We start from the raw sequence: 15,468 nt of genomic DNA, 5'->3' as shown, positions 1-15,468 counted from the left end.
TAGACCTTGCAGTCTCGGCAGATGGATGATCTTTAATACATGGTGAGGTCCGTATGTCCACGTAGGACATGGACCTGATCATCGTCAGACACAATTGTCATCAGTAGTCTCCATGTTGGTGTTCTGTGTGTTGTGAATCACACTATTGTCTTGTATGGGTATATGTGCACATTGATGTAAAATACGTTTGTCCAAATATGAGATTGTCAGTAGAATACCCAGATAATGGTGCCATAAGGTCGGAAATTTGGTGCAGAATCTAAGCAGCTATATCATTATTGATAATGCCCTGGACGTCATGATGAGAGGTCTTACAATATTAGCTGATGCTGAGCTGCGGGCATCCAGGTGGCTGTGGGTTTGTGGTTGGAAGATATTTATTGTCCTATTCAGTTAGCAATGTGACCACCCCAGCTGCCTGTTCCTGAGAAATGTCTGCACCTTTCCGCTTCTGGACAGATGTGGCTTCTGTTCTGCTGTATCTGCGTGGCTAATTAACATGATCCATGCCATCATTTTCTATTGTGACCTGAATCTGGAGGAATCCTGCTGATAATGGCTTTCATTGTTTGCCAGAGAAGCGGCGTGCTTACAAGTGGTCCAGCTCTGGAGGCTGACAAATCAGGCATGTGGAAAGGAAAGAAAGAGGAGGAGGGAGATGAGGAGGGTGTTGGGGAAGAAGGGAGGACGAGTCACATGAAGGAGCTGCTCCTGTAGAGTAAAAGTGATCTCTTAACCATTTTTCTCTTTTTCATCTACTTTTTATTGATAGTATTTTAGGCTCATTTCTCTCCGAGTGCCTGTTACTACATCTGAATGCTTTACTTTCCATCAGCGCTTTGCACATGAATATAGATGGGATTTATTTAACCGAAATGTATTGAATTTTATTTAACTTGTTACAGAAGATCAGATATCATCCTCCTCAGTCAGCCCTCAAAAACCAAAGGCTTATGTAAGTATAACTATATTTATAGATGTGTGTGTGCATTAAAGACAAGAAGTATATATATATATATATATATACTGTATATATGCCATATTTATATTAGGGTCACCAATGCATTGCTACACAGTATTCTGTCACTATCTCTAGCTTTCTCAGTGGACACCATTTGTACCTCTGCTCACAAAATCCCAAATAAGATATTGTAGATATTACTTGTCATTAATGCTATTCTATCTATCTATCTATCTATCTATCTATCTATCTATCTATCTATCTATCTATCCATCTATCTCATATCTATCTATTTATCTATCTCCTATCTATCTATCTATCTATCTATCTATCTATCTATATATCTATCTATATATCTATCTATCTATCTATCTATCTATCTATCTATCTATCTATCTATCTATCTATTCATATATCTATCTATATATCTATCTATATATCTATCTATCTATCTATCTATCTATCTATCTATTCATATATCTATCTATATATCTATCTATCTATCTATCTATCTATCTATCTATCTATCTATCTATCTATCTATCTATCTATCTATCTATCTATCTATTCTATTCATCTATCTATCTATCTATCTATCTATCTATCTATCTATCTATCTATCTATCTATCTGTCTATATCTCTATCTAATCTATCTATCTATCTATATCTATCTATCTATCTATCTCCTATCTATCTATCTATCCATCTATCTATTCATCTATCTATCTATCTATCTATCTATCTATCTATCTATCTATTATCTATCTATCTATCCTCTGTCTATCTATCTATCTATCTATCTATCCTCTGTCTATCTATCTATCTATCTATCTATCTATCTATCTATCTATCTATCTATATCTCTATCTTAAATCTCTCTACCCATCAATTTCATATTTATATCTATCCATTATCTATCTACCTATCTATCTATCTATCTACCTACTATATCTATCTATCTATTATATTGATGTATCCATCTATCTTATCTAATTATATATCTATTCTATCTATTCTACTATCTATCTATCCATCATGTATCCTATCTATATTTATCTATCTACTCTATTTATGTATCAATCTAGTGTATCTATCCAGTCTATCTATCTATCTATCTCCATCTATCTATCTATCTATCTATCTTTATGTATCTATGTCTATTTATGTATCCATCTATGTATTCTATCTATCTACCCATCTAATTCATATCTATATATCTATCCATCCTCTAATATTGATTGCATGAATATATTGATATAGACATATAAAATCACTAATATTATTCAGTATTTTATGAGCGTAATGTTGAAAGTTTTGTCCATTTTAACATTGTATAGGAGATGACCTGTGCCTATATACAGGTTGCCAATAAAATAGTTGACTGACTGCATAAAATATCATCAGTTGAAAAAAATCTAAGCCAGTTCTTGATTTTGGATTCATATCTTTGTATGAAGTGACATTTTAAATAATTTCCTGTGAACGGCACATGTTTTCCAGCGCTTGTGAGCCCCAGCCATTCGCTATGGATGTATTTATGAAAGGGCTTTCCAAAGCTAAAGAGGGAGTCGTGGCAGCTGCTGAAAAAACCAAACAGGGTGTGGCGGAAGCAGCAGGAAAGACAAAAGAGGGCGTCCTTTACGTGGGTAGGTAAAAATGGATCAATAAACTGCCAGCTGTGAAATTCGGATTCTGATTTCCCTCAAGGCGCTGATTGGTCCTTCTGCATTTCTCGGTATGTGCACAGATTGCTTAGCGAGACAGCTTTCATTCTAGTGGGCAGCTTGAATGGGATGGAACTTTATTCATCAGTCAAATGCAATTTAATAAATGTAATACTTTGATATTCCTGAATATTACATACTGTAAGTTCAGAAAATGTGATTGTATGTTGATGATGAAAAGTTAATATACTCTATATTATTAGATTGTATATTGAAATTTACACACACATGTATATTTTGTAATATAATAACTACGCACACTTCATGTCAGATATTTTCACTACCTTATAAAACAGCATTCTACAAGGCCACCATGAGAAAATGTTATTGCTACCATCATGTACCTGTCACAGTACCCTATAAGTGCCAACCATTAATCCACAGTCCACATACCTTGCCAGATACAGTTTCCGTGCCAGTACCCTCATAATTGTCTATGTAAGAGTCCCAGAAAAACAGACAGACCTGGATAATGCAGTAAATGTAGTTGCATTCCATTTCAGCCGGTCCTACCAATTGGATTTGATACTGTTCCTCACAAACAGGACAGGAGGAAGGTCAGCATTAGACACTTGTTGGCAAACACGCACATTTGTGTCCTACTTTAAGGAAACAGAGGCCCAGATTTACTAATCCTAAATTTGGCATAAACTTAGACAGGCTGTCTAGACCTGCACCAGATTCATCACAGGGATCAGGCTGGACCATACATGTGGTGCAGGGATAGACACATTTCTCTGACTCTATACCAACTATTGGTTGGCTTACTTTGAGACTGATTTTATACCAGAATTGTGCAGGAATTTGGGGGCAAAATGGTGCATCTCAGGCCCCACTCCCTTTCCAGTAAAGCACCACCACCTTTCCGCTGAGCTCCACCCGCGTGTCTTGCATGTGGAGAAAAAATGTAAAAAAAAAAACATAGATGCGCCAGTTTGCTCTAATTTGTGCCACTTTTTTAGACACGTTAGTAAATCTGGGCCAGAGAATTTGTCAGGTATATTTAATGCTGTTCATGTTTTTTTTTTTTATGCATTTGCATCGCTTTTACTGCAAGAAAAAGTCACAAATTGTGTCACGCACCATATTTCCAAAAGTGGCAAGAAAAGGGGCGGGGTTTAGTAAGAGGGGTAGGGCCAGCCATGGCCCTTCAGATTTAATATAATTTACACCAGAAACTAGCAAAAATTATAGTTCATATCTACACTACATCAAAACTGGCAAAGATCTAAATTTCTGATGCATGATATATGAAGACATACTTAAAGTACCTCTTAATAAATTCAGGGCATCTTACTCCAGCAGTCTTTTTAATAAGACTGGTGTATGAAATGCCATCCCAATATCTATGAATAGAAAGGGCAAACATTAAATAGAGGCGGGACCTTTTCGTATTGAGATTTGTTTCCACATCCAAATTCCACTTTGCTTTGCTGAAAGATTGGAATATACAGAAGAGATATTTTCTTTTCACGTATTGGTATGGATATCATAATAATTCATAGGGGCCAACATTGCCAACCCAGTCTTTTAGGAAAATTTCACATTTGTGGCAGACATTCCAATCGGGGAACAGAATACCAAAATTTCCGTATCCAGCATATCCGAACACCAGGGGCCTGAAGAATCTCATTCACTATAATGGGGTCTGAAGGGTTTCTGGCATGAATATCGGCATTCTACTGGGCAAAATACCACTGCATGGTGGAAAACTGTCAGACCCCATTATAGGGAATGGGATCCATTGGCCCCGGCAGTGTCTGATTATGCCAGATATGACAAAGCCTGTATTCTGTTCCTCTGCTGGAAAAGAATACTGGGGCAGACTTATGTCATTCTTTCACTTAAAATATTTTGTGTGTGGGCACAGTCATCATGATCTTTTATAATCTGCTGATAGAGGATATCTACTAGAAAGGGAAATAAAACAGTAACCGATAATATGTCCACACATAGGGCCCATTTATCATGAAATGTTTGCTATACATGGGATATTATTTTAGGGATTTCTACTATAAATAGCGTCTCTCTTTCTTTCTCCTCCTATCCCTTCCTCACTTCCCTTTCTCCTCTTCACTTTCTTTCTCTCTCGCTCTCCCCCTCTCTCATTAGTTTGCTCTATTTTCCACTATCACTTCCTCTCTCTCTCACCACACACATACACACTCTCTCTCTTTCCAGATTCCTTGTTCTCTCCATCTCTATTTCTTTCAATCTTCACATCCCTTTCTCCCTCCCTCTCCTCATATCTCTCGCCCTACTATCCTTGTACTTTACCCCTCCATTGCTCTCCTTGTATTTTCACTTTTCCTATATTGTGCCTCTATCCATTCCTCTCCATGCATGCCTTTCCGTCAGTTAACAGTACATAGCTTAGCATCAGAGGCTTAGTATTGAAGAGGATCCATTGCAAAACATGCAAAAAAAAATATGTGTGAGAGGCTTCTGAGTTCCTCCAGCACTAGGGTTTAGGTGCAACTGCTACCTCTGCACACCTTACAGCTTACGGCTTCATCCAGTCCAGTATCTAAGCAAATTAAGCAACTTTAAAAATGTTTTCCATATTTCAAGTCATTATAATGTTTCCCATTTTTATACATTTTATTGGTTATAATGATATGCTTGCCTTAGGCAGTTTGCAGTCAAACACCAATCAGGCAGCCTGTCTTAGCATATTCCCTGCAGGGACAAAGCTTGCAGATCCTTTATTCTATAAAACATGAAATCAGATATACGGTACAGTATGGTACAGTATATTATGCCAGACTGAATATTGTTAGCCAGCAAAGACCCTGGGAGGTTATCATTCCTAGATGCCTTACATTAAGCAACATTATTACTCTTATTTGTTAATTCACTACAGTTGTCTTCCCGAGAAAAATAAGTATTCTAAAATCTCTTCTTAAACCTTCTCTTCTTAAAAGGCTTGTACGAGTTATGCAGAAATGTGGCCAAAGACATGGACTGTGGTAACATAGCAAACAAAAAAAAAAACACTATTAGCCCATTGGAGCCCTGCTGCTTCAGGCACTGTTGTTTTTATTAGCATCATTGTTATTTATTTTAAGCCACCATTTATTCCACCATATATAACAAAACAGGTACAGTACAATAAGCATGGACTAATTTGTTGACACAGCAATATGGGGGAGGGGACCCTGCCTGTGATGACTTACAATGTACAAGAGAAGGGATTTGGAGATAGTAGGTGAGGGTAGAAGCTGCTGGTATTGCTCTGTAGTTGTAGAAGGGTTATTTTAAGTTGTAGGCTCTCCTGAAGAGTTGATAAACAAGTCCCACAGAAAACAAAAAAGGGGGTGGCACTGCTGTAAGTCCCTTTCAGAATCCAGAACTCAGTTTCTAGTAACGGGTATTTTGTATCTCTTATAGGGGTGCTCAGCCTTAAGTCTTGCAAATCGATATAAAGAAAGAAGCGAGGAGGCAGAACTCACCAAAAGTAGATATTCTTTATTCTGGTAGTCGTACACGTACATCGGTACTATCATGGGGCGGACACAGATAGCGCAGGCAAGTAGCTTGTGGCGACAGCCGTTTCGCGCCTCAGCGCTTCCTCAGGCCACTCCTGAAGAGTTGAGTTTTCAGGTTACTTTTAAAAGTTTGGATGTTAGGGGAGAGTCTGATGTTTCAGAGAAGCAAGTTCCAGCATATGAGAGTAGCATGTGAGAAATCCTGTAGACAATTGTGTGAGGAAAAAAAAGAGAGCAGACTCGGAAGTGTTTTGAAAATCAGCTATTACATATGGGTATGTATTGGAAGATTAGCTCAGAAATGTAAGGAGGGGGCACTGTGGATGACTTTGTATTTAATTGTTAATATTTCCAATTGTATGTGGTGGGGAATGATCAGCCTGTGGATGGACTGGCAGAGGAGAAACAAGGGGTAGAGGCAAAAGAGAAATGAGGGGAGAGGGAGTCATCCACAGTGCCTCCTCCTCTGGGCAGTAGGGTTGAGGATGGATTTGAGGGAAGCAAGAGTGTTACATGGGAGGCCACAGAAGAAGATGTTGCTATAGACTAGGTGGGAGATGATAAGGGCATGTACTAGCATTTTATTATTGAGGAAGGAATGGATATGAGAGATATTTTTGAGTTTGACGAGGCAGGAGGTGGTAAAGGCTTGGACTTATAGTATGACAGACAGAGTAGAATAGAATGTTACAAAAGGCAGTAGACTTGTGAGACTAGAAAAAGCACGGAGCCATTAACTGTGATTGATAGGTCTGGTGGGTGGGTCAATGACATGTGGAAAAGTGATGTCGTAAATTTTCTCCATTTTCAATTTTGGAAAGTGGGAGGAAAAGAAGGTGGATATAGATGATAGACACACTGTGATTCTGGGCCAGAGAGGTGGATTTGAATGCCACCAGCATAGACATGGCACTGAAAGCTATGGGAGCTGTTTTAAGCTAAAGGTATAGATGAAGAAGAGTAGGAGTCCCAGGACAGACCCTTGAGGGATGCAAAGAAATAGGAGGTGGTGTGTGAGTGAGAGACACTGAATGTTTAATTGGCAAGGTGTGAGAAGTTTCTGATGCCTATGGATGAGTGAGTTTGTTAACAGGAGGGAGTGGTCGACTGTGTAGAAGGTAGAGCACAGAAGGAGGAGCAGAGTAATGATATTTCACTTTGGCTGCTAGCAGATCATTTTTTACTTTGGTTAGGGCAGTTTCAGTGGAGGGATAGGATCAGAAGCCAGATTGCAGTTGACCAAAAATGAGTGTGATCAGAGATGGTAGGAAGGTGCAAGGTGGACATGTTATTCAAAAAGTTTTGATGCAAACAGGAGTAGTCAGATGGGACAATAACTGGATAAAGATGACAGTCAAGTGAAAGCTTCTTGAGGATGGATGTCATGGTGGCACTAGTGGTTAGTGAGTTAAAGAGGTGGGATAGGGCTGGGGTAAGCACAGTGATAAGGTTAAGAGTAAGTTGGGGTGGGATTGGGTTAAGGACACATGTGGTGAGGTTTGATTTGGAGAGTAGGGTATTAGACAGCTTTTCCTCAGTGATGGGGGGAGCAGGTTATAAGGAAGGGCACTGAGTTGTTATGTGAAGGGGTTGAAGGCACGCTGGTTGAAGCTTTCTCTAATGGCGTCATTTTTTCTTTGAAATATGAGGTAAAGTCCTCAGCTGAGATGAGGGAAGTAGGAAGGACCACAATTATGGTATTTTAGAAAAGAGTGGTGATACCAATTTGTGAAGAGAAGATATGGTAGAGAGTGGTAAAAGACAGGGAGTTTGTGAATAAATAGGTGTTTATAATAATATAGTAAATTATAATAATATTTGACTATGCTTCATTTTCCTCTGCACCTCTTTGATGATGAAGTATTAAGGGGGTTTTCTGGGATCAGTGGGGGTCTGACATCTGTGAGCACTGCGGCCTTCTCGCAGCTTACCAAGCATAGTTTCTATACAACGTATGGCGCTCTGCTTGGTAAGCATTGAGAAGGCCGCAGAGCTCACAGGAGCACCGATACCTTCTCAAACAGCTGATCGTCGGTAGTCTCAGGTGTGGACCCCACCAATCAGTTACTGATGACTTATCCTAAGGATAAGTGATCAGTATCAAAATCCTGTAAAACCCTGTATAAAGTTTATTTCTATAGAGAAAATGGCTGCTTGACACCACTAAAATTTTTGCCCAGATGCCTCCACCAACCTTGATCTGGCCCTGATAGAGGATAGAGGAAACCTCTCATTTTTTTTACCTTATAATCAATACTGTATGATTGTACAGTAACACCATCTTGGATTAACTGGATACTATAGAGAGTCCTCTAAGCTATAGTTTGGCATTACTTATGTTTTAGGTTGATGATTTTTTTTTTTATGAAAGTGTGCCAGAAAGCAGGGATTCAATAACACACAATTCTACCACCACAGATGGACAGCACTTGTGCTTGTTAATCTGATCCGTACAAAAAGTGAGAATGACAAATGAGTCATGAAATGAGATGTGAAGTGTGATATTGAGAGCTAATACAGAATTCCAGGCATCAAGCTGAGAAGAGAGCATGGTAAAGACATATTTTCTCAAAGATTACAGAATCTTACTATAAGTAGCAACTGACGATCTCTACTTCTATTACCTTTGTCAATGATCAGTGAAAAACAAACCACTTATGAAGGGACATTAATTATTTCACGTGTTTCAGTTTATCAAGCAAAACATCTAAAACGTATGTCTCCTCCATGGTTTACAGGCTCCAAAACAAAAGAAGGCGTTGTACATGGAGTAACCACAGGTATGGAATATTAGATTTTTTTTTTACGCAAAGCATGTTCACAATCTTCATATAATAAACCTAAAAATTCATTTGTTTGGATTAGGATCTCTTCTATCAAAAACTGTTTTGGTGCCATATGATGGAGAACGTTCAAAGGTTCTCCTTGCCTGGATACTCTGGTTCATGAGACCTTCAACACAGTAAAAGCATGGTCCATCCTATCCCCTGTATAAAATAATTACACTATGAGATTGTTATAGATGATAGGTGGCTCATAATAACACTGCGCTATAATCTGGAGGTAGCAGAAAGAAGGAACCATTGTCACCTCCTTGTTGTGAGGCCACACCATGATTCAGGTGTACTGTCTACAGCAGTTATTGTCTGGATTAGGGATAAAACGGAACCATTGCGAGTACATTGTCTTAAAGCAGATCTGTCAGGTCCATATGTGTGTACAAATTTCTGGCAGCATGATAAAAATTGACTCATATAGAAGATATTAGTTAGTTACATAATTAAGTTGCCTCAGTAATATGGCAATGCAGGAATTTGTTATTTCTGCCAAAAATGCAAATAAGTTGTAGGGAGTCTACCAGGCTGTTCAGCAGAGTAGTGAGTCAGGCATATGCAAATTATCCTCAGTGTTCTCCGCCCACTCTTCATCAGAGACAGCCACAAACATCCAACACTGTCACTGTCTTCCAATCTAAAGCATATCCAGGAAATGTTATCTAACATTAGTGTACAGCATTTTTCTAATGGTCCTATGTATCATTATAACAGAGTAAAAGTAAATGGATCTAATATTGCACGTGTCAAATATATAATGCTCCGAGCAGTATGGGTCTGTATTTGGAAGTGACAGGGGATACTTTTACATTACGCTGTTTTCCTGCTATATGCCAGGATCTCAGTTGACGTTTTCAACACTTTGATGCCAAGAATACTGCAGCATGCAGCACTGTCTCTTATTGTCAAAATGACACAAATCTCAACGAAACCTCAATGGACCACATTAAAAGAACAGAATCACGGCTCCTAATATGAACAGAAGCTATCTCATTAGAGTAATGAGAATCTAACTTAATATCAAAGTTTTGCATTCATTCTTTCAAAACCTCTCGTGTATTTTTCATTGGCACAATTAATTTAAAATACCATTTTAATAACATTTGTGTTTCACAAACCAGGGTTCATTTCGAATCACCGCATCACATTGCTACATAGACAAGTCATTTGTGATCTCTGTCAATCTATTAACCAGGGTTTAGACTGTGATTTTATATTAAAGTGGTTCATTAAATTCATTCATGCTCTGTGTTCAAAGGGATTGTCAAGATTTTTTGTTTAATTTATTTCCACCCAGCAAGACCTGTGAAGAGATCTATACTTACCTGTTCCCCACCACTCCATGCGGCTCCGTGGCTCCCAGGCTATCTTCATATGAATTCCGGTCCCCATCTGTACACTTCCTGCAAGGACAGAGTCATGTGCGTCTCTGCATCCAATGACTGGCCTCAGCAGTGACATGTCTCCAAGTGGCACATGACTCGGTGGTGAAGGTAAAGGCAGCCCGGGATCTACGGGACCAGAATGGAGTGGCAAGGAGCGTGCAAGTATAGATCTCTTCACATGTCCCACTGTGTGGGGAGTGGGGGGATTTAAAACATTATTTTTTTTATTCCCTGACAACACCATTACAAAACAAAGGGAAAAATCCTATTATTGGAGAAACTACAGTGTGTTATTTGTCATGAATCTTAGGTTGAGTGATTTATATCAGAAGAAGTCTGCACTTGAGATGTTTGGGTGAATACTATGTCTGAAATGGAGATGAGTTTCAAATAAAGTATGAGTTTTCTAGTTTGGTAGCAATCCTGTGTCAAATTGAAGGCATGAGTAATTTTGGAAAGACCCTTTGCTAGGGTCAAATTGCCCTATATGCCAAGCAACCAAACTGTAAAGCTGTATTGGCACTGTGGTCGACAGAAGAAAGTGCAAAAGCAGATGATATATCAATTATCACTTCAAACTGTGGTTGTAAATACAGTGTTCCTTCAAGATACAATGGCCTCAGGATACAATTTTTTCAACAGACAATGGTCTTTTCTGACCCATCGTAAGTTAAAACCAGACTCAACATACAGGGCCCCAGACTAAGAACCAAACAATCAAGGCCACTTCTCTGGTAAAACAGCTGGATTAGTTGCTAGTTAGCAGCTATTCCTGACTGTTATATGTAAGGACTTGTTTCATCAGTCTTAGTTATCTGCTTATTTTTCCTAAATCTTCATTTTTCCTTATCTTGGATAGCATTTTGGGGCTTTACAGGGAGTGCAGAATTATTAGGCAAATGAGTATTTTGACCACATCATCCTCTTTATGCATGTTGTCTTACTCCAAGCTGTATAGGCTCGAAAGCCTACTACCAATTAAGCATATTAGGTGATGTGCATCTCTGTAATGAGAAGGGGTGCGGTCTAATGACATCAACACCCTATATTAGGTGTGCATAATTATTAGGCAACTTCCTTTCCTTTGGCAAAATGGGTCAAAAGAAGGACTTGACAGGCTCAGAAAAGTCAAAAATAGTGAGATATCTTGCAGAGGGATGCAGCACTCTTAAAATTGCAAAGCTTCTGAAGCGTGATCATTGAACAATCAAGCGTTTCATTCAAAATAGTCAACAGGGTCGCAAGAAGCGTGTGGAAAAACCAAGGCGCAAAATAACTGCCCATGAACTGAGAAAAGTCAAGCGTGCAGCTGCCAAGATGCCACTTGCCACCAGTTTGGCCATATTTCAGAGCTGCAACATCACTGGAGTGCCCAAAAGCACAAGGTGTGCAATACTCAGAGACATGGCCAAGGTAAGAAAGGCTGAAAGACGACCACCACTGAACAAGACACACAAGCTGAAACGTCAAGACTGGGCCAAGAAATATCTCAAGACTGATTTTTCTAAGGTTTTATGGACTGATGAAATGAGAGTGAGTCTTGATGGGCCAGATGGATGGGCCCGTGGCTGGATTGGTAAAGGGCAGAGAGCTCCAGTCCGACTCAGACGCCAGCAAGGTGGAGGTGGAGTACTGGTTTGGGCTGGTATCATCAAAGATGAGCTTGTGGGGCCTTTTCGGGTTGAGGATGGAGTCAAGCTCAACTCCCAGTCCTACTGCCAGTTTCTGGAAGACACCTTCTTCAAGCAGTGGTACAGGAAGAAGTCTGCATCCTTCAAGAAAAACATGATTTTGTCACGAGGGTGTTGAGGACCACGCCTGACTCCGTTATACCCGGGGTCAGGAAGTCGCAGCGGTTGGCTGCACGCTCTATTTAAGATAGGGCTGTTTTCCTTATGGTAGCTTTCTGGGTTTGCTTAGCAAACCCTTTTGGCTCACTCAGGGATCCGTAGCTCCTTCTCCTCAGCTGTTCCTTGTCCAGCACTCCCAGACCTCCTTATATTTCTCTCTCACACTTCTCTGGTTGCCAGAGATAGAGCTTCCTGCCTGGACATCTATTCTGACCTTCTGGAGCTGTGTTGCTGCGTTCGCTGGTAGTTGGTCCAGTACGCTACCCTCCAGATCCCTGTTGGACCTTTTTGGTTTATTGTGGTCGCCCACCTGGGTGTATGTGTTTGTATGTTTTGTCTGTCCTCTCCCTGGTGTTTCCCTCTTAGTGATAGTGGTGTGGACTAGCGATCCCACCGGCCTGTTCACTATCCAGGGCTCATATTAGGGAAAGCCAGGGTTTAGGCACGTGATCGCCGCACGGGTGAGGAACCCGTCTAGGGACGTCAGGGCAGTCAGGTGCCAGCCGCAAGGTGAGTTAGGGGTCACCACCTTTCCCTCTCCCTTGGGCAGGGCTTTCCCTATTTTCCTCCCTGTGCGTGTCGTCGGTCATTACATTATCTCTGGCCATTATTTTGTGTAGGTAAAAAAAAAAATAATAATAATAAATTTACCTACTTAGAATCCAGTATAAATCAAATTGCTGCTCTGTCCAAACAATTTCATGGCCTGTCTTTGGAGGTGGTAGGATTGAAGGCGTCAGTCCTCCAGCAACAGCAGCAATTACAACTGACTGCAAGCCCAGCGGTTGCTACTGGTAACCAGGTTGTTGCGGAACCCAAGGTCCCTCTCCCTGACAGATTTTCTGGGGGAAGGGACAAGTTTTTGACATTCCGTGAGGCCTGTAAGTTATATTTTAAACTGCGCCCTTACTCCTCTGGTAATGAAGATCAGCGGGTGGGGGTTGTTATTTCCCTGCTGCAGGGGGATCCGCAGTCCTGGGCGTTCTCTTTACCTACTGATTCCCAGGCTCTTCGGTCAGTGGATGAGTTTTTCGGGGCCTTGGGTCTCATATATGATGACCCTGACCGAGTCGCCCTGGCTGAATCAAGATTACGGAGACTCTTACAAGGAGAGCGGCCGGTAGAGGAGTATTGCTCTGAATTCCGTAGGTGGGCTACGGATACCCAATGGAACGACCCGGCTCTCAGGAGTCAGTTCTGCTCTGGGTTATCCGAAAGGGTTAAGGATGCGCTTGCATTATATGAGACCCCCTTTTCCCTTGATGCGGTTATGTCCCTTTCTATCCGAATAGATAGACGCCTTAGGGTCAGGTTGAAAAAACCGGAGCAATTGGTAACCCCTCCCAAGCAGCAGTTAGTCTGTACGGACTTAGACGAGCCTATGCAGCTAGGAGGAACTACTCGTCAGGTCCGTCCTCCTGAGGCTCGCCGTAGGTGTGGGGTTTGTTTTTTTTGTGGGGAGAGGGGTCATTTCATTAATGTCTGTCCTTCTTTCCTCAGAAACAAAAGACCGTCGGAAAAACTACTAACCCCAGGCTGTGTGGAGGATGTCAGCCGGGGGGTATACGTTTCCTCCATACGTACATCGCAATTTGTGTTGCCAGCGGTTATTATTTTTGGTGATAAGACGGAGACTATTTCTTTCTTTCTAGACAGTGGAGCAGGGGTAAATTTGATAGATGCCCATTTTGCCCGCACTTTGGGTTTGTCTCTCTGTACTTTACAGAGACCCATTCCCATATTCGCTATTGATTCTGCTCCCCTGTCTCAGAGAAACCTCACGCACATTGTTCATAATTTACACCTTCGGGTAGGGGACCACCATAACGAGATGCTTTCAGGTTATGTTCTGGAGGGGCTTCCCACTCCGGTAGTGCTGGGTCTTCCCTGGTTGGTAGCGCACAATCCAGTGGTGGATTGGCAGGCCAGGGAGATATTGGAGTGGAGTGAGCAGTGCAGAGAAAATTGCTTAAATAGCAATTGCTTAGTCGCCTCCATAACTACCCTACCTACATTTATTTCGGACTTTGAGGATGTTTTTTCTGAAAAGGGTTGTCAGAAGTTACCACCTCATCGTCCTTATGATTGCCCGGTTAACCTTATTCCCGGCGCAAAATTACCCAAGACCAGGTTATATAATCTTTCGGGTCCAGAGAGACAAGCCATGAAAGATTATATCTCCGAGAGCTTGGCTAAGGGACACATCAGACCCTCTTCTTCACCCGTGGCTGCAGGGTTTTTCTTCGCTAAAAAGAAAGATGGGGGCCTGCGTCCTTGCTTAGATTTTCGCGAATTAAATCAGATAACCCTCCGAGACCCATACCCTCTTCCTCTCATTCCTGACCTGTTTAATCAGATTGCGGGTGCTAGGTGGTTCTCCAAACTTGATCTTAGGGGTGCCTACAATCTGATTCGTATTAAGGAGGGGGATGAGTGGAAGACAGCGTTTAACACCCCTGAGGGGCATTATGAAAATCTAGTTATGCCTTTCGGTCTGACCAATGCTCCTGCCGTCTTTCAACATTTCGTTAATTACATTTTTAGTCATCTAATCGGCAGGTTTGTGGTAATATACCTAGATGATATTTTAATTTATTCGTCTGATCTGAAAACACATGAGGTGCATGTCAGACAAGTACTGCAGGTCCTACGGACGAATGAATTATATGCTAAAATTGAAAAATGTGTCTTCGCCATTCAGGAGGTACAATTCCTGGGTTATTTTTTATCTGCGTCAGGTTTCCGTATGGATCCTAGGAAGGTCCAGGCAATTTTAGATTGGGATCTTCCTGAGAACCTCAAAGCACTACAACGGTTCTTGGGCTTCGCGAATTTCTATAGGAAATTCATTAAAAATTATTCACTTATTGTAAAACCGCTTACTGACATGACTAGGAAGGGGACTGATTTTTCTAAATGGTCTGACGCCGCTAAAGTTGCTTTTTCCTATCTAAAAGAGAGGTTTACCTCAGCACCTGTACTGGTCCAACCTGATGTCTCTCAGCCTTTTATTGTCGAAGTCGATGCGTCAGAGGTGGGAGTGGGGGCGGTGCTGTCTCAGGGTCCGTCTCCTGGCAAATGGCGTCCTTGTGCTTTCTTTTCTAAAAAACTATCTGCAGCAGAAAAGAACTACGATATTGGCAATAGGGAACTATTAGCTATTAAACTTGCGTTTGAGGAGTGGCGTCATTTCTTAGAGGGGGCAGTCCACCCCGTCACTGTGAT

The 15,468-nt window shown here is 41.0% G+C and overlaps 1 protein-coding gene across 1 annotated transcript in view; it reads left to right on the top strand.

The window, feature by feature from the left end:
• The first annotated feature begins 710 nt into the window (after positions 1 to 710).
• SNCA (synuclein alpha) overlaps positions 711 to 15,468 on the top strand; it is a 163,934-nt gene continuing 149,176 nt past the window's right edge. The window contains exons 1-3 of the mRNA XM_040420482.1: positions 711 to 955; positions 2,463 to 2,608; positions 8,913 to 8,954. Of these exons, the coding sequence (XP_040276416.1) occupies positions 2,488 to 2,608; positions 8,913 to 8,954 (163 nt within the window). The 5' untranslated portion in view covers positions 711 to 955; positions 2,463 to 2,487. The remainder of the gene's footprint in view (positions 956 to 2,462; positions 2,609 to 8,912; positions 8,955 to 15,468) is intronic.

This window comes from Bufo bufo, chromosome 2 (genome assembly GCF_905171765.1).
Source record: "Bufo bufo chromosome 2, aBufBuf1.1, whole genome shotgun sequence".
NCBI classification, from domain to species: domain Eukaryota; kingdom Metazoa; phylum Chordata; class Amphibia; order Anura; family Bufonidae; genus Bufo; species Bufo bufo.
This window is presented reverse-complemented; position numbering and strand designations above follow the sequence as displayed.